At 42.1% G+C, this 24,850-nt stretch overlaps 1 protein-coding gene across 1 annotated transcript; it reads right to left on the reverse strand.

The window, feature by feature from the left end:
• Nucleotides 1-255: 255 nt before the first annotated feature.
• On the reverse strand, nucleotides 256-22,888 carry LOC143112064 (uncharacterized). Its single transcript, XM_076274314.1, has 15 exons — nucleotides 22,237-22,888; nucleotides 21,050-21,252; nucleotides 20,847-20,961; nucleotides 19,402-19,511; nucleotides 19,167-19,244; nucleotides 17,917-17,997; nucleotides 16,651-16,734; nucleotides 13,692-13,763; nucleotides 13,371-13,430; nucleotides 12,723-12,800; nucleotides 11,075-11,152; nucleotides 10,425-10,490; nucleotides 4,402-4,652; nucleotides 2,967-3,126; nucleotides 256-680 (listed from the first exon to the last, which is right to left on the reverse strand). Exons 2-15 carry the CDS (start codon nucleotides 21,234-21,236, stop codon nucleotides 256-258), a joined length of 1,845 nt encoding a protein of 614 aa, XP_076130429.1. The 5' UTR covers nucleotides 21,237-21,252; nucleotides 22,237-22,888.
• Nucleotides 22,889-24,850: the final 1,962 nt, after the last annotated feature.

A 24,850-nucleotide genomic window follows, 5' to 3' on the forward strand; every position in this document is an offset into this window, starting at 1 on the left:
TATATAAACCCAGAATGGCTTAAACATTTAAGGTATAGTCAATCATGACTATTTGTGCCTTTACCCCGTAAGGTTAATAATCTTGTGATAATAATAATAATAATAATAATAACAATAATATTAATAATAATAATAGTACAAATGATATAGAGACTTAAATATTGTCATTATATGGCCTTACTGTGTGCCTATGTACATCACTGCTGCAGTGCTGACGCATCAGTGGGCTGGAGAAGTGTCCAACGCCGCGGTCAACTACAAGTTCAGCCGGACGTTCCTGGGGTCCATCAGAACCGGCGCCGACGACTGGAACAGGGTCCAGCTGTTCTCGGGCCGGTTCAGGTTTGGGTCCATCTGGTCGCGGAGCCGTTCGGACTCGGTGGGTTCGGGCACCCTGGGATCTGTCGTGCGGGGCCGGTTCTGGGCTTTGTTGAGGTGGTCGGGCAGTTTTCGGGCGGCGGCGGCGGCCGCGTCAGTGGCGGCGGAGCTGGCACCAGGGGGCATGGGTTTGGGCGGCTGGAGGCCTTTGGCGTGGTCGGGCATGTTCAGCCCACGCTTGGCCAGCTCACGCTGTTTCCTGCCCCCGTCGCGGTCTCCGGCCAGATTCAGCCAGCGGATTATCAGCTTCTCAATCTCAGAGTCTGTGGTTTTTGTGTAGTGGGGATTTTTCCGAACACCGCCTACGAATAGTAAAACAAATCAAAGCCAAGGAATTAAAGAACAAAACACACGATCATAATGATCATGAATCACATGATGTTTGGGCAGCCGTGGCCTACTGGTTAGCGCTTCTGACTTGCAACCGGAGGGTTGCCGGTTCGAACCCCGACCAGTAGGCACGGCTGAAGTGCCCTTGAGCAAGGCATCTAACCCCGAGCGCCGCTGTTGTTGCAGGCAGCTCACTGCGCCGGGATTAGTGTGTGCTTCACCTCACTGTGTGTACACTGCGCCGGGATTAGTGTGTGCTTCACCTCACTGTGTGTTCACTGTGTGCTGAGTGTGTTTCACTAATTCACGGATTGGGATAAATGCAGAGACCAAATTTCCCTCACGGGATCAAAAGAGTATATATACTTATACTTATACTCATACTTATAAATATAAATACTTATTTCACTTCAGATCTAACATGCAACCATCAATATTGTTTTAGGCCACAGGTTCTCAAACTTTTCATGGGGATATTCTTGCATGCTACACAGTCGTCACTCTTCAGCATAGTATTTCTAAATACATCTGTATTTCTAAAAAGAGATATTGTTGGCTACGTTGCGTTGCAGAGAAATGGATTCATAACACCGTCAATTCCTATGTAAACATAACAGTTTCAGAGCTATTCTAAATGCAAAATTGCCCAGAGGGCCGTGCCCGTGACTGTGGTAAACAAACTATATCATAATAGAAAACTGATAGCTTTCCTGGCTAAATGGTATAAGTTAGGCCTATTAGACAACATAAATTGTGCTGGCGACCCAAATAAAAATCCCGACCCAGTCTTTGGGAAACACTGCTCTAAAGAACACACTAAGGGCCTGTGTCCACCAATCGCGTGCTGACAGCGCCCTCAACCTTATTTTCAGAGCGCTTTGGTCAAGTGTTTACTGTTGCTTAGTTTTGATTGGTCGTCGAGAGAGAAGTGATATTGATAAGCCCAACGCTGTTCTAAAAGTTGCTTTCAGTGCTCTGAGCGCTGCAGAAAGAAAACAGTCAGCGCTGAGGGCTTTTTTCCGCTGAGGGCGCTGAGCGCTGTGAGCACTGAACTTCATAGGATTTGTATAGAAAATAGCCGCCGCTATGCGATTGGTGGACACAAGGCCTAAATCATTATCTTTCTCATTTCCAGTGCATAGTTTAATTTGTATATCCAGCCAGCCCATTTCTATCCTTAGTGATCTATCGGAATGTCACATATTCCCAACCGTCTCGTATGTCCATCATCTTACATGTGTCACTTAATTTTCATTTCTATACAAACCAAGACAGCGGCTTCCTAAAGAAACGCAAGCACCCACACCATAAGTGTATCTTAATTAGCTATGTACCAAAAATTACATTTTACCGTGACTCGGTGACTGTGAACAGTCTTGTAAGGCTGCATGTACAAATTCGCTTGGAGCTCCAGTGGAATTTTGAATTGCGACGAGAATTCTCGGGCTAACCGTTGATGTGCCGTGAGAAGTTTGGGAATATGCACCCACCAGCCCAGCACTAAACTCCGAGCGTGGTACATAAAATCGGATATTTCAGGCAGTAAAAGCCCCGGTAAGAACCAAACTAGATTTTGTTCAAATCTACACACCTATGGTTACTGAAAAATGTAAGGTTAATTTATCAAATGTTATTTTGAAGTATTAAAAAACATCGTTGTTTAAGAATTTTCGAACAAAATTGTTGGTAATTAGCACGTTTACGATACTGTTTTGGCAGGTTCTGAATTTGAATTGAACTGTTTTGTACAGAGTATCTAAATGTCTGCAAAATTTGCTGTTGTTCTACAGAATTTTGATGGTGGTGAACATTGACTGAGAGAGGCGCAGGAAACTGCGACTGATTGTATTTTGCTATGAAAGCAATGCAAAATGACACACCGATACGGTGAATGCATTCAGTGTTTTGAGTGTGTTTTGTGCAAGTGGGCATGGAGACGTGTGCAAATGATTGTAAAAAAACAGAGGTGTAAATGTCCGACTTCAGAAAGTAAAAATCCTGCCACATTTTTGTTCCAACCATTCACTTAATCAGCTGATTCTAATTAGCACAGCTCTTAAGCCAGGTAGAACAGTTAATTAGTGAAATCACCTGTGTTAAGCGCACAGGTAGAACAATACATGGCAGGATCTCTGGTAAAACAAACCCCAAAAAACTGTAATATTGACATCTCACTGTAATAAAACAATATCAACATCTCACTGTAATAAAGAGAAGTGCAGGATGCAATGTTATGGTCTCCCATCTACTCTACTCACGTATGATGACAGATTTGAGCAACAGGGAGCTAAAGGCTCGCTTGTCGTTCACCCCTTTCCAGTTGAGCTGTTTGCCCAGGTTGTTATGAATCAGTGTGGACATGATCTTCCACACGGTGGTCTTCAAGTCCTTGCCGCCGATGGCTCCAAGGTATGCAATCTACAGAAAGACAAATGCAGTGTGTAAGAGCAATGCTACGTTCTCCACTATGTTGTGTTACAACATACTAGTGTAGACTTAACCCAGGTATTTTATTGATCTAAATTTGATAAATTATCAATGTAATGAAAACATTAACAGTACCACAATTTAGCATAGTATTCTCAGCAGCATTACAACAGGATTGGTGTTGTGGTTTGCCAGCATCAAAAAAGTGGCGTCATTGCAGACTGCTGTTAACAGATCTGACTCATCAGACTCATGTAGTCATCTCACCATGTAGGTCATCTCACCATGGTGGCCCACAAGGAGACTTTGTGCACATCTAAGCTTGCATGCTGTACCTGCAAGGGTTAATGAATCACTGAGCTGACTCCACCCCTCTAGACAGGTGATTTAGATCATGTACCAAGCCAAAGTCCTTTTAGGCAAGTCCCTCCACTCGGCGGCCATATAGCAACGCTTTTTGGGCACTCATCGGGCTTCCTATTCAGTAGAAATGCGCATGCACAAGGCTTCACAACACCAATCTACTGCAATCTTGCTCCAGCGGCGAGTTCACAACACATGATTGGCAAGATGTCTTCACAACACACCATATGATTGGCTCAATGTATTAACATCATACCACATGATTGGCTCAATGTATTCACATGTCGACGTTTTGCCACGGAAGGGGTGGAATATGTGTGTACAAACTAGCCCCATGCATTTCTATGGAGGATTTTTTGAGTGCTGTGTCTCTTCATTAGAAAGTCTCTGACCAAGCCTGTGTTTGCAAGTGAATCTGAGGAAGACCGCAAGGTGGAAACGTTATCTGCCAAATAATGGGAAAATAAACTCAAAGAATAAAAAAAATAAATTAAAAAAAACTCACCACCAGATCTAACTCATCAGACTATCATGTACTTCATCTCACCATGGTGGGTTCAGACTCTATCATGTAGGCCATCTCACCATGGTGGGTTTAGTTCTGATCTGTTGCTTTGTGTTAGTTCTGCTCACAGGAGCGAGTATGTAAGAGTGTGTGTGTGTGTGTGTGTGTGAGAGAGAGTTCTGCTCACCATTTTGGCTCAGGCCAGCCTGTGTGTTGGTTTTGGCCGGTGTGTGTGAGTGGTTGTGAGCTCTGCTCACCATTTTGGTCTTGGCCAGAGGGTGTATGTGTTTAGCTCAAATCACCATTTACATTTTAACAAGTGTGTATGTGTGTGTGTGTGTGTGTGTGTGTGTGTGTGTGTGTGTGTGACTGTGTGTGACTGTGCTGGCTCCGCTCACCATCTTGGTCTTGGCCAGCGTGTTGGCTGCGTTCTCCAGCCAGACCTCCTGCTTCTCCAGCTCCCGCAGGTCCATGAGCGGGTAGGAGATGTCCTGCGGCATCTCGGCCGGGTCCTTGGAGGCGTCGCCGGCAGCGTTGCGGGCGTTCACGCGGCCCTGCAGGATGTTGATGATGGTGTTGAGGGCCACGGCGTGCTGCATCTGCTGCTGACGCAGGGACTCCATGATGTTCAGCAGGTGGAATTCTGCTGCTGTGGTCAACCAGTGCTTAGCGGTTAGGTCCTCATCGACACAACACAACTGTTACATCCATTTCAGTCAGTTCGCCCTGCAATGCATATTTTCCTGTTTTGCTCTTTGCTCTTGTCTTGTCCCTACTGTAGGCCTGGTTCCTTGTGTTAATTGATTGGACGAACCGGCGTGTGAGGCGTGTCCTAACCCGATGGCATTAAAGAGGGCCTGGTCATGCCGTGACGTGGGGGGGAGAGTGGATTGTTTTGTGTTCTATTTGATTCTTTAAGTTTGATACTTGTTTTGCTGCATACTCTCTGCTGCATTTTTCTTACTATTTGAGCCAGTTGTAACAAAATGGGGGCTTGTTTAAATAGATTTCCGCCAGCACCTTTACCTGCGTCTATTGTTCTAGGAGTCTGCACTTTTTTTTGTGCTTAAAAGGAAATGGTTATTGGGCTTATGGTAATATCACTGGCCTTCCCATTTCATGTTCTCGTATGTTCATTGAGTTTGCGATAATACCTGATGTTGAGTCTTAATTGCTTGAAGGATGGAATCACCTGTCGAAAAGTTTGTGGAAGAACCTTTTAAAGGCTTTTTTTGATATAAAGAAGTACTTAAAAATATAGAAGGATTTGGCCCCAGCCGTGGCGCAACTGGCTGGGGCACCTGCACCATACGCCGGCGACCCGGGTTTGATTCCCGTTTGAGTCCTTTCCGGATCCCACCCCGACTCTCTCTCTCACTCGCTTCCTGTCATTCTCCACTGTACTATCAAATTAAAGGCATAAAAAGCCCCCCAAAAAAATATATATACTTAAAAAAAAAAAAAAAAATAGAGAAGGATTTGTTTCATTAATAGGAAGAAAAGTCCTGTAGATTCCTGTAGAAATCCTGTGTGAAACTGTAGCGTCAGTATCCTTTGTTTTGGAGTCTATTTTCTTCTTTGTCAAGGTCTGGGAGGTCTCTTTTGATTAGAGGTATTGATCTCAGTACTTTTGAAGTCCCTTTACACAAGGTTGTGCTATACTCTTGAGTTGGAAGAGGGGGAGGTTGAGTTAGGAATACGTTCTACCCTCCCTGTTGATGGGTTATCTGGAAATAATCTGGGCAATGGACGTGTTTGACAGAGTAACTCTGTTAATGCCTGTGGTGACTACTTCTCAAGTTCAAGTTACTTTATTGTCAATACAATCACAGTATGAGTGTGTGGGGGGGAGGGGATCTGTGGTTCTTTATATAGAATTAAGAAGTAGAATGGCTGTAGTTACAAAAGAGTGTTTATATCTGTTGGTTCTGAATTTTGGGAGTTTAAAGCGTGATCCAGATGGCAACATCTGAAATTCAGCCTGTAAGGGATGAGAACTATCTGACAGGATAGATTCAACCCTTCTTAGCATCTGCTTCTGATGAAGTTCCTCCAGGCCTTTCTGCTTGAGCTTTAAGCTGAGGAATGAAACTAATGACTAATAATAATGTGTTTGCTGCTTGTGCTGTGACCTGCACCACCAGTCGTGCAGCATGCAGATCATTCTCTAGTGTTTTGAGAGTATGGCTCATGGTTATTCTGTTCAAGAAGGTTTGCTGGTGAGAAAATGGACACCTTTCACTGGCATTTCAGTGGGGGAGCCATGTTGTGTCTTCCACCATCCGATACTTGGTGCTGAAGACACTCACTCAGTAAAATGTTTCGCTTGTGTATAGAATTGAATAAAGTAAGTGCATTATTTACTAAGATGAGTGCACCATTTATTAAAATAAGCGTGTAAAACTTGCGCACTATGTAGCAAAAGGTGTGCACACATGGGCAGATTATCAGATGTGAAATGGGCCCCCCAGGCACAGATGTGCACAGATGTGAAATGGGCCCCCCAGATGTGAAATGGGCCCCCCAGGCACAGATGTGCACAGATGTGAAATGGGCCCCCCAGGCACAGATGTGAAATGGGCCCCCCAGGCACAGATGTGCACAGATGTGAAATGGGCCCCCCAAGCACAGATGTGCACAGATGTGAAATGGGCCCCCCAGGCACAGATGTGAAATTCAAAAGGTTGGTAACTCAGCTTAGTTAGGTCTGGGTCTGGGGGCATGCTCCCCCAGAAGAATTAAAAAAAAAAAAACAACCCTTAAATAACAACTTCTGGTGAGATTTTTGGAAAGAAGCATTAACACTTTGAGACCTTGAATTTGTCATTGTATACATCCTATATCTTGTTTTTGTTTATTTTCCAGGACAGTCTAGGATTTGTATCCATCTTGCATAGCTTATGTCTCTTATGTCAGCCTTTATATCAAGGGGAAACCATTTGTGTTTTTTTTGTCAACAGGAAGCATGTCAGTTGAAATAACTTTTGATTTAGTCACTCCGTACATATATCTCGTAAATTGGTGAGCCATAGAATATCCCACCGTCAAGATTATTATATTTGAAAAGGACAGCAAGTTCATTATTTTTTGTTGCTATTACATTATGGTGGTTGGCAGCTCATTGTCTGCAGCAGTCCTGTATCTTTAGAGAAAAAAATATGTGTAGTATACTCGCTCACATTGATAACACTCATTGATAATAAGCTAATTTCATTCATTGTTAACATGGTCCATGGAGGCTCAGACGGGTGTCCCGGGACCTGATGAACGCGCCGCTAAAAAGCACAAACGAGTGCGAAAGTTGCAGCCGTGACGACAGGGAAAATGCAGGCAGCCACAAGAGTGATAGGTCGTATAAAATGAACGTTGCTGATGTCTGGGTTACACAAACCTACAACGACACTTCATTATGTTTTCTTAATGTCCGACAGTTTAGTTTAGTTTATAAATAGGAAAATAATTTTGCCATAAAGTGAGCTAGGCCTACAGCGTTACAAGTGTTTGTAGAAAGGCCTGATTTACACACACTGTTAAAGTGCCATAAGTAGGCTGGTTTACCAAAATAACAGTTAAATTTCTGAATAAAAATAATTTTGGTGCAGTTTTGATATCTTAAACGTGTAACCCCACATAAGCGCACAAGCATAACATGGTTTCAGGGAGGGGATGTCCTATTTTGGAATTTTACCCGGATACAACAAACACTATTTTTTGATTGGATGTCGGTGGCTATTTATGTTTTTGATTTTGCTGGTGAGTGGTGCGCTAGTTCTGAACCCTGTGAGATATCCTCTCGTATCCCTGCGTGTCCTCTAATAATTATGCAGATACCTTGACATCCCTAGTAATATTTCTCCAGCTTCATAGTAAACATAACAAAACTTACCACCCTCAAAGCCTAGGCACCCTTGAACATTTCCACCAGACGCTGAAGACCCTACTCCATGCTTATTGTATGGAGTTGGGACTGGGAGGAAGGTTTGGCCATGGCTGCTGCTTGCCTCTAGAGAGGTGGTGCAAGAAAGTACAGGGTTCAGCCCTAATGAATTAGTCTTTAGCCACTCTGTGCGTGGGCCTTTGGCGGTCCTAAAGGATGGTGTGGACCTCCAGGAACCACCAAAAACCTTGTGTGATTATGTTAATGGTTTTAAAAGATGAAGCAACGGTATGACCAGCGAACTCAGCATTGGCTATTTGCAGTGGGTGATAAAGTGCTTGCTCTTCTGCCAGTTATGTCGTCATCATTTCAGGCAATGTTTTCTGGCCCATACACCGTTGTCAGAATGGTGTCAGACATTAATTATGTAATTGCCACTCCCGACAGGAGAAAAAGCACTCGGTTGTGTCACGTTAACCTGCTTAAGCCATACCATGAATGGTCAGATAAACCCAGTATGAAACTGTTGCGCAGCCTGTGGCTTTGAGTGATGGTTATCTGTCCTGCTGTTCCTCTTGTTTCTCTGGTGACAGTGCAGATGACGATGGTGTCTTATGTGCACGCTTGCACAATTCTGAGACTTGTGCGCAACACTTGGCCAAGGACAAGCGTGTTGAGTTAATCCATTTAATTCATGAGTTTCCTATACTCTTTTTTTAGACACTCTGACTCAGACATATTTGTTGGAACCTGATGTAGATGTTGGTGATGTTTCCCTAATCAGACAGTGTTTTTATCAGACACAGAGGTACAGTGCCTTCTCAACAATGGTCTGGCTGAAACTTCTGCATCAGCCTGGGCATCACCATGTCTTCTGGTTAACAAGCCAGATGGTACCTTTAGGGTTATTGAAAACTCAATGCGGTCACAAAACCAGATAGTTTTCTGTTGCCCGAGTCGAGGATTGTGTAGACCAGGTTGGTGCAGCGAGGTTTGTTAGTAAATCTGATCTTAAGTGTTGCTGACAACTCAGGGGTTGTTCTCCTAGAAAGTAATACGTTTTGGCGTACGAATTGCACCTGCCACCTTCCAATGCCTGATGAGCACTGTGGTCACTGGTCTGGAGGGTTGTGCAGTGTATTTACAGCTGGTGCTGTTTCTCTGGTAGTATATTGTGACCACAATCCTTTACCTTTTTTGCACTCACTTAAAAACCCACATCAGCGTTTAATGAGCTGGGCTCTTTTTCTGCAACTGTACAATTTGAAATTGCCACATTAAAGGCTTAGATAATGTGATTGCAGATGCCTTGCCCTGTGCTCCCTCTGAATAATACTTTGCTATTTATTACCCGATGCCTTTCTCTCTGTCTTTTTTCTGTCTTCCAGGGCCCGGATTACAGAAGCTGTGACACAGGTTTGGGGGAGGGGCATAAAATTGATATTTTGTTCAGGATGAGTATGTTTTATAAATATTTATGCACTTTTATACACATTTATGACATAAAGAGGGCCTGGTCATGGTGTGACGTGTGGGGGGAGAGTGGATTGTTTTGTGTTCTATTTGATTCTTTAAGTTTGATACTGTTAAGTTTGGTAAATTCATGTTATGAAATAAACCCTTAGAAGCTTATTCGTCACACTCTCTCCTGCATTTTTGTTACTATTTGAGCCAGTACAAACACTGCTCACTAACTAGTCCCAAAAGGGTCTCACTAACTAGTCCTAGAAGCGCCTCACTAACTAATCCCGAAAGGGTCTGTTGGGAAATGTCCATTAGCTAGCTGTTTAATTATTACTGGGGTTGTTGTTGTCCAACTGGCTACACTTTAAAGAAATGTAGACATTAAAGGGATGATGTCAGTAATTTTGAATTTCCCTTGATCCATGACCTGAAGTCCACCTCCCTTAGGGAGTCATAACAGCTTATCTCTTCTCATGACAACTCTTTCACTATTCTTTTCTTTATAATCCATCATCAACACCTGTGTTAGCACTATTCCTTGTAATACATTGTGAACACCTGTTTTAGTCCTGTAAGTAATGGTGTAATACATTGTGAACACCTGTGTTTTAGTCCTGTAAGTAATGGTGTAATACATTGTGAACACCTGTGTTTTAGTCCTGTAAGTAATGGTGTAATACATTGTGAACACCTGTTTTAGTCCTGTAAGTAATGGTGTAATACATTGTGAACACCTGTTTTAGTCCTGTAAGTAATGGTAAGACTTTGTCTGAGACAGACTTGTTGCCCTCATGCTTGCCTAGGATGCTTGTGTGTTTATTCACAACACCGGAGACGGGTTACAAAGCTTTGTACTCTGCCGTACGGTCAGCTTGCCTCGGAGTTACTTTTTGCCTCTTTGTGGATTGATACTTAACTTTTACTACAGGTCTCACTAACTAGTCCTAGAAGTACCTCACTATTCCTAAAAGGGCCTCACTAACTAGTCCTGAAAGGCCCTCACTAACTAGTCCTAGAAGTACCTTGCTAACAGGTTTTGTGTCCATTTGAGAAAAATCTGATGATTCTTTGTTACCTTACCATTGCATGGAATTTGGTCACCACGTCCATTCCGGAAAGTCATGGATGTTGAAGAAACTTCAGTCTCTGTAAAGACAAAGGGGATGTTATTATAAGGGGATTAGATGTTTCCTTATTTTAAAATATACGGCTCACTATACAACCTGACTGTGAGTGTATAAGAGTGTAAACGTGTGTGTGTGTGTGTGTGTGTGAGTGTGTGTGTGTGTGTGAGAGTGTGTGTGAGAGTGTGTGTGAGAGATAGAGAGAGAGAGAGAGTGTGTGTATGTGTATGTCAAAGTGTGTGTATTAGTGTGTGTGTGTGTGTGTGTGTGTGTGTGAGAGTGTGTTTGAGAGAGATAGAGAGAGTGTGTGTGTATGTGTATGTCAAAGTGTGTGTTAGTGTATGTGTGTGTAAATGTGTGTGTGTGTGTGTGTGTGTGTGTGTGTGTGTGTGAGTGTGTGTGTGAGTGTGTGTGTGAGAGAGATAGAGAGATAGAAAGAGAGAGAGAGAGAGTGTGTCTATGTGTATGTCAAAGTGTGTGTTAGTGTGTGTGTGTGAGAGAGTGTGTTTGAGAGAGATAGAAAGAGAGAGAGAGAGAGAGTGTGTATGTGTATGTCAAAGTGTGTGTGTGTGTGTGTGTGTGTGTGTGTGTGTACACATTTCTTACCTCTGCAGGCTGTAGGAGCTGCACACTCGCTGCTTCTTAGCTCTGAGCCTCCAGTAGGTGGCTGATCAGGAGTCGTCTCTGGGGAGAGGAACAGAACATGCTCACACCACTGAAGGATGATCTGTGATGTAAGACTTTTGTTATTTTATTTTATTACTTAAGTGTTTTTTTGCACACCTCTATGCAACAGTCATCTAATATTCTACCATATCACATTAGTTTGTTAGTTGATTAGTTGGTTAGACAGATAACTTCCTTATTGCTTATGATGAAATTGAACCAAACTAGCATTGTCTTTATGCGAGTGCCACAGACAACGGGCAAGAGAAGCATTATATAAATACAAACGATGACCACAACCTGGACAGAACAAAGACAGGTCCATGGATAACTGTACTAAAATGTATTTTGGCAACAGTGGTGTTTATTCAGAGGCGATACCAAGATTAGTACAAAAATTAGCAGTCTGGTGAGCAACGTTTTGATTCTATGTGCATTTGTGGTACTGTGACTAGACTGTGTGTGTGTGTGTGTGTGTGTGTGTGTGTGTGTGTGTGTACTGGGGAGAAGATGCCAAGGCTTAGCTATGCCAAGCATTGTTCTGTAATCATGGTGTTCTGTAACTGTTTAACTTGTTTGCGTCGTGTCTTCACCTTTGGGTTAAACTTCACTGACGCATGTGGTTAAAACAAAGTGGCACATTAATGTGCAGACATAGAAGGATGTATCGTGTTAACACAAAGCAGCCTCACACTGGTCTCTCTAGGTTCTCTATGCAAAGGAGAATTACAACGACTTAATCCACATATACTGTCTAAACATGAAGCATATGAGTCATAATACTAATGCCTTGCTTACACTTCCTGGACAGGGGAGAGTGTGTGTATGACATTGGGCTGTGCTCAGGTAATTCAGGCAGCTAGGTAGGTTAGGGCAGAGTAATCATACAGGAAGTGTTTTTTTTTTTCACGGAATGGGGATGGAATGGAGGTCAAAGTGGGTGACAGTCAGGAACCATGTAGTCGATAAATACTCCACACAGCTGGTCAGCACGAGGTTGCAGCACAGCACGTCACCACGGCTACCTACTGTAAGGGCACGGCCAGGGGTGGTGTGGGTGGGTGGGTGGTTTGCTCCTACGGCTGCCAATATACTCAGTTTTAACTACGACTATGTGTGCGCACAAAGCTGTTACACCTGCAGCACTAGTCAGATGCCCCCCGTGGTCTATTATGATATTGCACCTAGCATATACATTGACATTAATGAATAATTAATCATTATTCATTTGCCTTTGGTTTCAGTGCAGACACTTCACACAAAGTTAAAGGCTCTAATGGATGAAAAAAAAAGTTAATTTCAGAGGACACAAAGGGGTGACCATCTTGCGCACACATACACGTAGTTAAAAGTGAACTATATCAACACTCTAAACTGGTTACATACCTCAACTGTGGCAAAGGCATTCCTCTCTTCTTCAGCCAGAGGGGGGCGGGTGAATATGAGGGGGGAGCAGAGGGGGGAGGGGGCGACACGTGTCCTCTAAATTTTAGGAAACCTTCAGGAAACCTTGTCTATCAATTTCACTGCAAATTTCTCAAATGTGGTTGGCTGTGAGGCTAGTTTGCAGCGAGGTGATGGGGTTTACCTCTGCAGGTCGTGGAGGCGCCCCAGTCCCGGTGTCTGGATTCAGTGGGCCCGGTGGAGGTGTTATCAGAACTCAGCTCTGGGGAGGGACACACAACACCGGCGATCACCAAACAACGGGGATAAAACAATGAGTAACTAGTACACCTGGTACAAAATGTACAACTAGTACATGTGATTTCATAATGGGTGCTGATACTTCTCTCTGCTCAACCAAAAAGTGCAACTACTGTATCACCTATCAGATAATACAAGATAATATATCCCCTATACATAAGATAATATATCCCCTATACATAAGATAAGATAAAGTATACTTTATTGTCCCCCATTCATCTTGGGCTTCAGTCACTGCATCGCAAACTTGCAACATACCACATAAAATATACACAGAAGTAGACCATACAAACATATACTTCACTGCATCATCCACAACAAAACACATAACTGCAGTTCAGCAGAATGTGCACGACACAGTGGGGGTAAAAGTGTAAACCAACAGCAATCAGGGCTACAGCTAATTTTAGAACATTTGTCCAAAGGTATTGTCTGACAAGGTAAATATTGAGTACCCCCAGAGACTTTAGGCTTTTGATGAACTGAAAATAAAGGAAAATAAACTTTTTCAGCTGTGCAGTTTTGGCGTTACCTCTGCTAGATGTTTCCAAGGACCAACCCGTTGCCATGGGACCCTGCTGATGCATAATCTCTGGAAAAACAACAGCAGAAGAGTACGAAGTACATTTAAACACAGTTCCCACGGTGGACACCCAGATAATATGGATGTTCATCACAATCATGCAGTTCAAACTGGTGGTTAATTCTGAGTTTGTTGTCACAGGCACTGGAACTCATGTGTATTTGCAGTCTGATGCAGGTTATATATGATGTATAGACTGCGTGTTGATGAAGGTGATTTTGAGTGCTCAGTGTTTTCGCGATAAGAGAATGTTCTAACATGTCTATCCACCTCTGAAGGACGTCAGTGACTCCCATGCACTGGTGCCTGTGGCTACGCTCTGCTGTTCATGTTGTATCATTCCTGTCAAAGTGGTAAATAGTATGGTTTAGCATAGCAGGGCACAGTAGAGCAGAGCACACAGTAATTTCCTGTGTATTAGCCGCATTGTGTATACACTGCAGGACAACATTTTATACAAAACAAAAGACATGTATTAACCCTTAGAACCCTAAGCTGTTTTTAGGGCATTTTCACTACCTTTATTCATAAGGATTTATTCTGGTCATTGTAAGTGCCACACACACATATTATATATTGTTTTTTTCAGCAGAGTCTAGGCTGCAGATCTGCCATCCATGTCCATGTATTAGTACTGGAATTTATTTTATTTTGATTTTTAAAGAATTAAAATACAAAAAGCATATTATAAAAATTCTTATATTTTGACATGTATCTCACCACAGTAAGTTCATAGCTCTACATGCATTTCATTTATGTGTAGGGCAGACTGTCCTGAATCTGGCAATATAATTGCCATGTTGGAGGGATACTCTGGGGCTGAGTAATTTACAGAAATATGTGGTGTGTGATTTACGGAAATAAATGCCATTTTTTATTTAGTGATGAAAAATGACCTTTCTGCGCTCCATATCTGTGACACGAACTGATCTGACCTGACTTGACCCGAGTTTGCGTGTTAGCCTGCGTGTGTATGCACTCATAATGATTCTCAACTTTATAATGCATTGCCATAAACAAAGTAAAGGCAAAAAAGGTGTTTCTTTGTTGAACAAATTGGGATGCAATGTGAGCCTTGAATTGGATGCCATGCAGGAATTTGCTAGGATCTCAAAACCGGATTATGAACATGCTTTGCCATAGAGAAACACACAATAGCGTTGGATTATAAACATGCTTTGCCACAAAAACAGACAAAAACGTGGGGTAAGTCCAGCTATATGAAGTTATTATTTTGCTGTCACTTCGTCTGTTTTATAACCCAGAAGGATGTAGTTGGTATCAAATGATAGCTCTGTCTCCTCTTTCATCTGACATACGTGGCATATCTATCCAATCACGGGTCCGCGAGTAATTCAAACGAGAGTAATGGGAGTGCAGCGTTGGTTCGTGTACATGACGTTAATATTTTGCAGTCACTTCGTCTGTTTTTATAAGCCAGAAGGATCGATTTACATGATACTAATGGATAGCCCTGTGTCTCCTCTTTCATCTGATATGCTTGCCATATCTATGCGATCACGGGTTCGCGAGTAATTCAAACGAGAGTAATGGGTGCGCAGGTGAACGCAGAGAAGTATAGACTGTAGGCTGTAAATATGATGCAATTTGATTTAATTTCATGATTTTTTTGAAATTTTCATACTTGATCGTACAGACAAGTGCGTCTCGTTGGAAAGCCCCACTTCTGCCCTGTCACGCTATAAAGGTTTCATCTCGCTGCGATGAACAGTTCCGGAGCAATGTAACAGAGAAGAAAGGGTGTGTTTTTTGACGCACTTTGCGTCAATCGGGTTCAGTGTTGGGAGTAATGCATTAAAAAAGTAATGTAATTACAGTAATGCGTTGCTTTTTGCTGTAATGCTGTAATGTAAGGCATTACCAATACAATTTCAGTAATATTTTACTCGGTACAATTCTCAGTAACTGAAGTTACTTTGCTTTTTAAATCCAAAATTGAGAGATGCTCAATTGGCACCAGAGAAGATTATCCAAGAATTAAAAAAAGTCATCTATGCTGGTTCTGGAATTTGATTGCCTTGTTTAAATGACTGTAGGAAGGGAATTTGAGTTATCTCTGCCATTCATGCAACAGATCTAACATGGTTAGGCTATACTTCTCATTTCAAGCAGTGAGAATAACTAAAATGTTGCTTTTACAGACAAAGATCGTAGCCATTATTCTCAAACTATTTGCATTAAGTCTACACCACTGTAAGTGGAAAGGAATGACAACAATTTAAAGTCAACACATACAATTTCACTATGGCTATATTTTACTATATTAAGTTGTGAGTGACCTTTGGCCTTTGGGGCCTACATTGTCCCATGAGTCATAACTGCAACCATTATATTGTTCTTTTGTTAGCCTTAAGCCTAGCTCAGTCATTATGCCATACCACATCACCTCCTACCGTGTAATGAGCTGCATTGAACACATGAAGATCTATTGAGAACACCAAATCCATATTTCCTGTTATTTTGGTGAAAGTAATGTAAATGTAGTGTAATGCCTTACAATTCAAGGACAGTAATATTGTAATGTAACAAATTACTTTGAGATGACCGTAACAAGTAATAAATAATGCATTACGCTTTTGAAGTAACTTGCCCAACACTGATCGGGTTCTAAGGGTTAATCGCACACGTGTATCAACTGCAGTGCCCGATAGCCAAATGAGAATCACATCATGCTTTAATCATTAAGAAGAATGAAGAAAAGAAAGCTGTCCCCGCATATTAACCTCATGACATGGCGGAACAAATTTAGCAAAATCAATGTATAAGTCTCGGTTAATAGTCAGAAAGTAATCAAACAGTAATCAAAGTCCTAAGTAATCATATAATGATCATGTTCAGATCATGTTCCCCACAGTTTGCCACAACAGCTGTCTTTCCCTCCCTCCCCCTCCCTCCACACTCTCACATTTTGAGTAAATGTACACTGTACTGCCAATATTTGATCAGTTGCCCAATTTTCTGTTACAAATTAACAAGAAAATGACAAATACAACAAACATTTGGGTCAAGTAAGGACACAAGGTTCTCTTCTGTACTGAGTTCAACTAGCCGGGGTGAACCGAGACAAACCTGATAGGAAATCTGAACTCGCTCTGACGGTCCGTCTGGAAAGAATCCCATTGAACCCGTCTGGGTTCACCCAGGCTAGGGTTTGACTTTACCTGGGGCAGTGGCGACCTCTAGTGTGTGAGAGCTGTATTGTTTTTACCTCTGAAGGACGTTTGTGAATCCCAATCCCTATTCTCCAGTATGGACCGTGCAGCTGTTATTGGAGCTAGTTCCATGAGCATATCTGGTGAAACACAATGCTCATATTAATAATATAAATGCACTCTAAATAAAAGTTTGCTAATAGATACTTTTCTTGTTCACAGACCAAAGTAGTGTACATGTTAATGAAGTCATGAGTAAACTCAATTATGTTAAAGCATGTTCCGAGATTTCAAACACACGCTTAGCAATAAGTGTTAGTAACACAGGAGCACAACAGCTTGGGCAGCAGATTTGGTGAATACCATTGGCCGAAGTTAGTAGCTCTATGAACAGATGAAGTTTAAAGATGCTGTGTGTTTTGCCTTCTGAGGTGGAGTTCAGGGCCTTTCACTTATGCATGCTGTTCTCTCTCGTAAAACATTCTTGTCGTGTCTCCCCACTAATACGATGGCTTTTACTAAATTCAGTGCAGGGGAGAACCACCAGCTGTCTGTCACCAGCTCAGTGCTTTAGGAGTAGCCTCACCCACCCACAGAGATCTGAACACAATGAGGATGGAAACGATTACAGCATTAACCACACTTAAAGTTTCTGGGTCAACCCAAATGTCTCCACAGAGTGAAGGACTCAAACGAGGATTGCAATTCTGCGTTAAAGTGCACCAATATGCAGATGCTATGGGTGGGTCTTCGGGGGAAAGCCAGTGGGCTTGTTTAGGTTATGTTATGTTATGTTTGTGATGCAATTCTAAACCAGTTTTGTCTCCAGGCTGTGAATCTACATACTGTATCTCAGTATAAATGTACACTGTACTGCCAATATTTGATCAGTTGCCCAATTTTCTGTTACAAATTAACAAGAAAATGAAAAATACAACAAACATTTGGGTCAAGTAAGGACACAAGGTTCTCTTCTGTACTGAGTTCAACTAGCCGGGGTGAACCCAGACAAACCTGATAGGAAATCTGAACTCGCTCTCTCTGTATCTCAGTATACAGTATGTATATCTCAGACAGTACAACACAATTACAATTAAGATTAACCCAGGTTAAAGTGAACTAAAATGAAAGTATTTCGACCCCCACAAACGGTTACTTTTATCTACTTCTGGGAACATCAAAGTCATAACCGCCCCCCCCCCCCCCCCCCCCATCATTCCACCATGTTTCTGGCTCTGAGAGACTACTGCAGCAATGACTGATGGAGCATGCAATAGAGATACAGCAATATGATTTATCTAGATGACGTTTAGGTGTGGCACCTCTGAAGGAAGAGGGCTCCCAGCTGCAGCAGGCGGCCTCTGACGTCTGGGACGGCCTTGCCGTCTTTTCATGCATGGCGTCTGTGAGGAAGTACATTAGTACTCAGGGTTAGTCCAGCATGCTTGGCGAACACGTCAAGTTATTTAAAAAAAAAATACCTTCACAGAATTTCTACACAGATTTGTGGTGAATCACTTGGTGAAATAAAAAATAAAGGATAAAGCAAAACGGGAGCAAGTGTGCGGACATTCAACTTTCAACTGTTTTTGATTATCTGACCCTTTTGTCCTGCACCTGCGTTTTGGATGTGCGCACCTCTACCTTAGCTACACAGATTTGTGCAACAGACTTAAGGCTGTGCATCATTTTGCAGTCCAGTCCTTTGCTAAAAGTGTTGAAATAATCGGATGCAGTTGTCAGGGTGTGCATTTCACAGTACTGGGTGCACAAAACTTCGCTGAATTGATTTTTGACTTAATTGCCTTAAAAAGGTGCTCTAAGCGATGTCACACAGTTTCTAAGCTAAAACAATTTTTTGCCACATACAGCAAACATCTCACAATCCGCTAGCTGCCTGTCAACCGAATACACTGAAAAAAAATCCTGCCTCTGTAGACAGCCCAGGCTCCAAAAATGGCAACAAAAACAGCATGGTGCAGCCTGGACCAGCCATTCACCGACGAGATGCGTGTTTAGGAGAGTTTCAGTTGCACGAGGGGGGGGTGGGGTTGAGCTAGCTCTCTGTTTCGTTTGAACATCAACAGAAGTGACGTTACTCAACATCGCTTAGAGAAACTTTAAGTCACCTTAAATATACTTGAGTTACTGGTGCTCAATTCAAATATTTGTTTTTATCTTAAACAGATTTAGTAAATAAATGAAGTAACTAGTTTCCACACACATTTTATGTTAGGTTGACTGTTTGTGTTTACAGTGTAGACATGTGAACATGGTGTATTTTGTCATTAGGGTGTTAGTTAGATGTTAGTTTATTTACTTATAAGCAAGCAAATCAGCAAGCTCACATAATCCCAGTCATTAGCCAGGTGAGAAGTGTGCATATATGAAACTAAACTAATGCGCATCGGAAACAACTCTGTTTACATGCATGTGGGCAACAGTCAACTACAAGACATGAGATCTATCTTCGTAAGTTTGAGTCAAAACTCAAAGGAACAGGAGGAACAGGAAATATTCATCCTAGTAGAGTCTACAGGCTATTAGAGTGTGGTGTGGACTCGGACATTACCTCGAGTGGACGTTTCCTGGCCCTTTCGTACAGAGCTGGTCCTTCCTGCTGCCATGGGCGTCTGTTCAGGCATCATTGCTGTAAACAGCAGAGACTCAAAATTTAATAATGTCATACTTTTGATGCCTTTTAATACCTGTTTAGCTGTTATCAAATAATATAGATTTGTATTAAGCGATCTTTAGCCTCTCATCCATATTGTAAAAGACACTGGCATGAGTGTGGGAAGTCTTACCGAAGAAGTGTGGCGATGGGCTGACGTAGGAAGCAGGGAAGGCTGCTGTAGAGGTCATCTTCTTGAGCTTTTTACTGCGCTCCTCCTCGGAGTCCTCCAACTCCAAAAGTCTAAGAGACATAACATGTAACATATCAGCCAAAGCCTTTACATACAGACTGTTAGGATGGGTTAGGGTCACATGGTAGGGATAGCACTGACTTGACAGGTGGGGCTTCAGTGATGTCACTACCTGTGGCTAATTGATTAATGAACACCTGTCCTGAGTGACTCCGGGGCTCACATTTAGTCAGGCCTTTGGGAAGGGATTAGAGGCCTGTGTTTCCCTCAAGTGTGTTTGCCCAGCGTGGGCCAGGAAAATTTGGACCACTTAGCCCCACAACAAACTGAACTTAACCATAAACGCTGGGGCTATTCAGGAAACGTCGGGAGATAGCTTGACTGGGACAGTGAGAGCCACAGGTAAGTGACCGTTCACTGCTAAGCATTTGTTAGCCTAAGCATTTGTCAGCAAAGCCTTTATATATCTATAGTATTATAATAGTATTTCTGATATGTTGCTGGTTGGATCATAAACGGCCACAGCAACGAAGGGGAATGACTGACTCTTCTCTATAATTGTGTTACATGTTATTTTCTATATTTCTGATATGTTGCTGATTGGATCATAAACGGCCACAGCAACGAAGAAAAGTGAAAGTGATATATATATAATATAATAGATATAATAATGACTGACTCTATTATTGTGTTACATGCTCCAAATGTAAAGCACTTTGAGCTGCATTCTGTGTATGAAAGGTGCTAAACAAATAAAGCTTATTATTATTATTACTAACTGGAGCTCTGCCCAAGCTGACACACACACACACACACTGCACTCACACACGGTAGGTTCTGCTTCCACATCTTTACATCACATAGGGCCAGTGTGTAGGTTAGTTGGATCTTTGCTTTCAGGTTACATTGCGGACCGAGGTCAGCTAAACATTATACCCTAGACAACGTTACCTTACTTTAGATGCTGAGCCTCGGCCTCTTCTTAACACAGACACATACTGCATATCAGCCATAGCCTTTAATGTGTGTGCCAAGCACTCCATCAGCTACACTCAGTCAATGCTATGTTGACGTAAATATAACCTCAATAAACTCCACAGTGGCAGTAGGCATTGGCCAAAAGTCAGAATACTAGATACAACATGCTACAGCTACTACTACTACTGTTACTACATCATGATCTTTGAGTAGAAAAAGCAAAAGCACACCGAAAGTAGAATTCTTTTGAGGTGCTGGTCACGGGATACGTAATATTCTAAACAGAAGGAGACTGCACACTCTAGCAGCTCATATGCCAATAGTTATATCCGAGTCCACACCAATAGTTGGCATATGAGCTGCCAGAGAGTGCGGACTACATCATGGTTTAACACAGGCTGAGTTACTTGTCACTTGGTCTTCTTTTTTTGCTTGTGCCGTCGTCATCTCCATCTCTTTGGAGGTCTGTGTTGTTGCAAGTCATGGCCCTCTTCAATTTCATTCTCGCTTCTTGGTATGAACCTGAAAACAACAGGAAGTTTTAAATTCCTGTCATGTTAATTGGTGACAGCTCTATGGGCACACAAGAGTGCCTTTGGAGTGGGGTTACCTGCTTTGGACAATTCCCGCACAGCAAAGCAAGACCAGTCGGACTTAGGCTTCTCCCTTCGTTGTATGGCATTGTTTATCTTTTGGTCATTTTTGTAGTTTGGCCACCATGTTATTCCGTTGTCATACCAGTCATCAGGAATTATGTTTAAGCAGCTGGTGTCTGTGAACTCAACTAACCTGTACATTTCCGACTGATGGGAACTGCAATAGAGACCAGAAAATGTTAGTAGTCTGAATACTTGAAAATCTACAAACCTAGAAATCTAATTTCAACATGCATGAAATGATGACACCCACCAAGAGAACACAGCATATAAACTGGAAACATTGTATAAATGATGGGTGTGTCTTGCAGATGGAAAACTTGTGCAACAGATGCATTCAAAACACTCTTGATTTAGATATCAGTTGATATTGTTGAAATATTGAGACTGCATACAGACTCGGGGGGAAAACATGTAAAATGTAAAAGCTATGTCAGTGCATGTCTTGAAGTGATCTGAATCTTTTTTTCTTCTTCTTCAAAGCAGTGGCAAATGCCTGTACATTACCATTTCTACAACAAAGGCTCATTTGTATGTCGGCCTGCTTTCTATGAAGGTATCTTCTAAGTTTTGATGATGAGAAAATTGACATTTACCGGACCTTAGATTATAACCTCGTTTGCGACAGATAAATTCCAACTACAGTATTTGACCATCTGTATTGTTTTGTAAAGCATGTCAGATCATTAGCTGTGGTCGAGTTTTTGCCAAAGATGCACCATCCAACTAAAGACACCCTCGTGAATAGCAGCATACACTGCATTGCATGTCACGATAAGGTGTGAAAACAACAGGTCGACTTGCTTGGGCCAAACGCGCGGTCATGATGATCGTATTCAATCTTCTTGTGTGTCTGCGGACAGGTCATGCGGTTGGTTTGCTAACGTTACTGACCAGGCTTGGTAATCTGCCTACTTTGTGTATTTAACGTTATGCTTAAACGATAATCAATTAATTTATTGTGTTTCCCGACAGATACGTTATTTTTATTTCTAACCCACGACAGCTCATAAAGTCCATGTTAATTAGCTCATTAACTAGTTGGGCAGATCTACCGTAATCTCACTTAATTAATATAAATAAACCTTCAGTAACTGAATATGGTAAAGGACTATGTCAGTGTAGGCTAGCTGCTACTCACCTCAGAATGCACTGCAGATTGATGATGAAAACTGTTACCGATAACAGTTAGAACTAGCTACCAAGCTGGCTAGTAGGACTGCTTTTAGTGCTAACCTAACTTACCTTTCCAATTATCTGACGTTATTTGGAATCCTAGCTAATGCTAACTAAGTTACCCACCTACTTCTAACCTTCCACTAACAATGTAGCCACCAGCGTAACCATTTCAACAGTCCATTTACATAACGTTACGATTTTACCTCAAAATATCAATATGGCGTCATTTCAAATTACAGCGAACATAGTACATAAATGACTATTTCACAATCCAGCTTCAGAATAATGCTAGCTTGCTAACTAGCTCGCCAGCTAGTTGAGCAAGCGGGCTAGCTTGCAACGCAAACCTACAACTAAACCAACGCTGAATTACATCTAGCGAGTGTCAGTCAGACGAAAGAGTAAGATATCTGCACCTAAGCTAAAAATAAGGATGCACAAAACGGTTAAGTCCCCAGCTAACGTTACGGTCATCAAGGCACCAGGGGCTGAAGATACTGAAAACTATGAAGCTAACTAGCTAGCCAGGTTGTCTTATTAGCTACATTTACAACAAAGGGTATACTCTGTGGTATGCGTTGATGCTATTCTAGAGTAATGACAGACAGCAAAGGATTGGCGAAAAATTATTACAACCCTCCCTGTTAAGCATACAGCTGGTTAATAAGCATTCTGTTACTATCCATACATAGTCTATTTGCCCTTATCTTATACATAATGTGTGTTATTATTGTCTCCAATTCCGTTAGTTAGTGAGTTAGTTATGGAGAAATTCCAAACTTTGTGTCACCTGATGCGGCATTTTATTCTATTCTGTTTCTATTTATTTCAATATAATTTGAATAAATTAAACCTCAACAATTGAAGGATTTCATAGCTCTTTTAAAATGGCCAATAACTTCCAAGAGTCTTGCATTGTTTCACACATTACCTCTAACACACACACACACACACACACACAAAGTGTTATCACCTGCACAACACATGCATTATCCAATTATTACATTGTTTTTGTTACATACAATGCAATTTTGGACCATCTGCTACACTAAAGATTACACACACTGGATCACATCACTCACTCACCGTTCTGCAAAGTCACTAGGATCCCAAAGCCTGTCTGTGTCTCAAACCGTATCCTACTTCACTCAGTAGGCCTACACTGTTGGTTTGAGAGACAACCTATGAGTCACAATTCACATGTTTTGTCCAGAATACCTTTTTCACAGCAGCCAATTTGACATAAAATAGTAGGACAAACACAGGTGTTACAATTAATGAAGTAAGTGTAGCAGAATCAGAACCTTAATTAATGTCATCAGTAACACCTGGACCTGTCATACATTTCATGTCAAAAATGGGAGCTGCGTGGAAGCTCCATTCAGATTAGGGTATTTTTGCTCATGCAATGAGTGATCTTGCAGGCAATCCCCTAGCCTGGAAATACCATACAAACTTTCGGCAAATTTGTGATTTGCTCTGCAGGTCGGTCTGGTCAAGAGGCCATTGAAGCTCAATTCCAATGTCCCTAAAACACGGGCACTGGCAGGCAAATACAATCGCTAATATGGACATATTTCTTTGGAATTGAGTAAACAACTGCATTTTAAAACCTTTGTTTACAAGATTGCTACTTTCAAAACTATTTGGTAAGAGTTTAATGTACCAACTTAAGTTTAATTTCACTGCTGCGCCCAGCAGGAACTTGTAAGTAAATGAACCTTTTCCAGACCCACTCCCACTTGTACAATTGTGAAGGTCTGGGTGTTCCCAGGCAATGCCCACCTCGAGGCTGTAGATTCTGGTGAGTCTCTGCTTGTTTAAAAGACTTCACATGGAGAGTTGTATTTCCCCAGCAAACACCCCAATATGCAATGCCAATTAAATTTTTTTATTTGTTTTTTGTTTATTTTATTTTATTGATTGTGAAATTGTTTACGTCTTGGTGTCACACACGGGTACGCTGGCGACTACGCCGCTCCGTCCGGCATCTTTTGTCTTGTGTGTGAGCGCTTTGGGTTGCACTCTGTGCATGAAGGAGCGCTGACTTGACTTGACCCCATTAATTTAGTTATAGTAGCCTAAACCATTTTATGTGTTGACAGCAGTATCAATAAAGCAGACAGCGGTCAAATTTGAAAGCACAGAAGTTTCTATTATCTATTTTAACATTTGTAGGCTATTTTGATAGTTTTATAATAGTATGATTATTGCCAGCAGAGTGTACCCTTTGTTGTGTCAGCTCAGTCCCTTATCTAGTGCCTGTGTCAGCCCTTACCTGGGACTACACACCACAACACTGCCCATTATCCTGCCTGTGTCAGCCCTTACCTGGGACTATACACCACAACACTGCCCATTATCCAGCTTCTCATACTAAAGTATATTTTTTGGGCTTGCTATGCCTTTAATCCGATAGGATAGTGGAGATTGACAGGAAGTGAGTGGGAGAGAGAGTCGGGGTGGGATCCGGAAGGGACCACGGGGCGGGAATCGAACCCGGGTCGCCGGCGTACGGTGTAGGTGCCCCAGCCAGTCGCGCCACTGCTGGGGCCCAGCTTCTCATACTTGATAAT

Source organism: Alosa pseudoharengus, unplaced genomic scaffold (genome assembly GCF_046254945.1).
Source record: "Alosa pseudoharengus isolate Yale_2024_CS ecotype anadromous, Long Island Sound unplaced genomic scaffold, YU_APseudo_1.1 YU_APseudo_1.1_scf_8, whole genome shotgun sequence".
Classification (NCBI taxonomy): Eukaryota; Metazoa; Chordata; class Actinopteri; order Clupeiformes; family Clupeidae; genus Alosa; species Alosa pseudoharengus.

What these genes read in the sequence shown, in the direction of transcription:
- LOC143112064 (XM_076274314.1), bottom strand. Translation starts at nt 21,236, where the DNA reads ATGTACAGGTTAGTTGAGTTCACAGACACCAGCTGCTTAAACATAATT. An exon ending in AAAAGAAGACCAAGTGACAA is followed by an intron (nt 19,512 to 20,846) that starts GTAACTCAGCCT and finishes TATGTCTCTTAG; the next exon opens with ACTTTTGGAGTTGGAGGACT. An exon ending in CGCCTCCACGACCTGCAGAG is followed by an intron (nt 11,153 to 12,722) that starts GTAAACCCCATC and finishes TCCTCTCCCCAG; the next exon opens with AGACGACTCCTGATCAGCCA.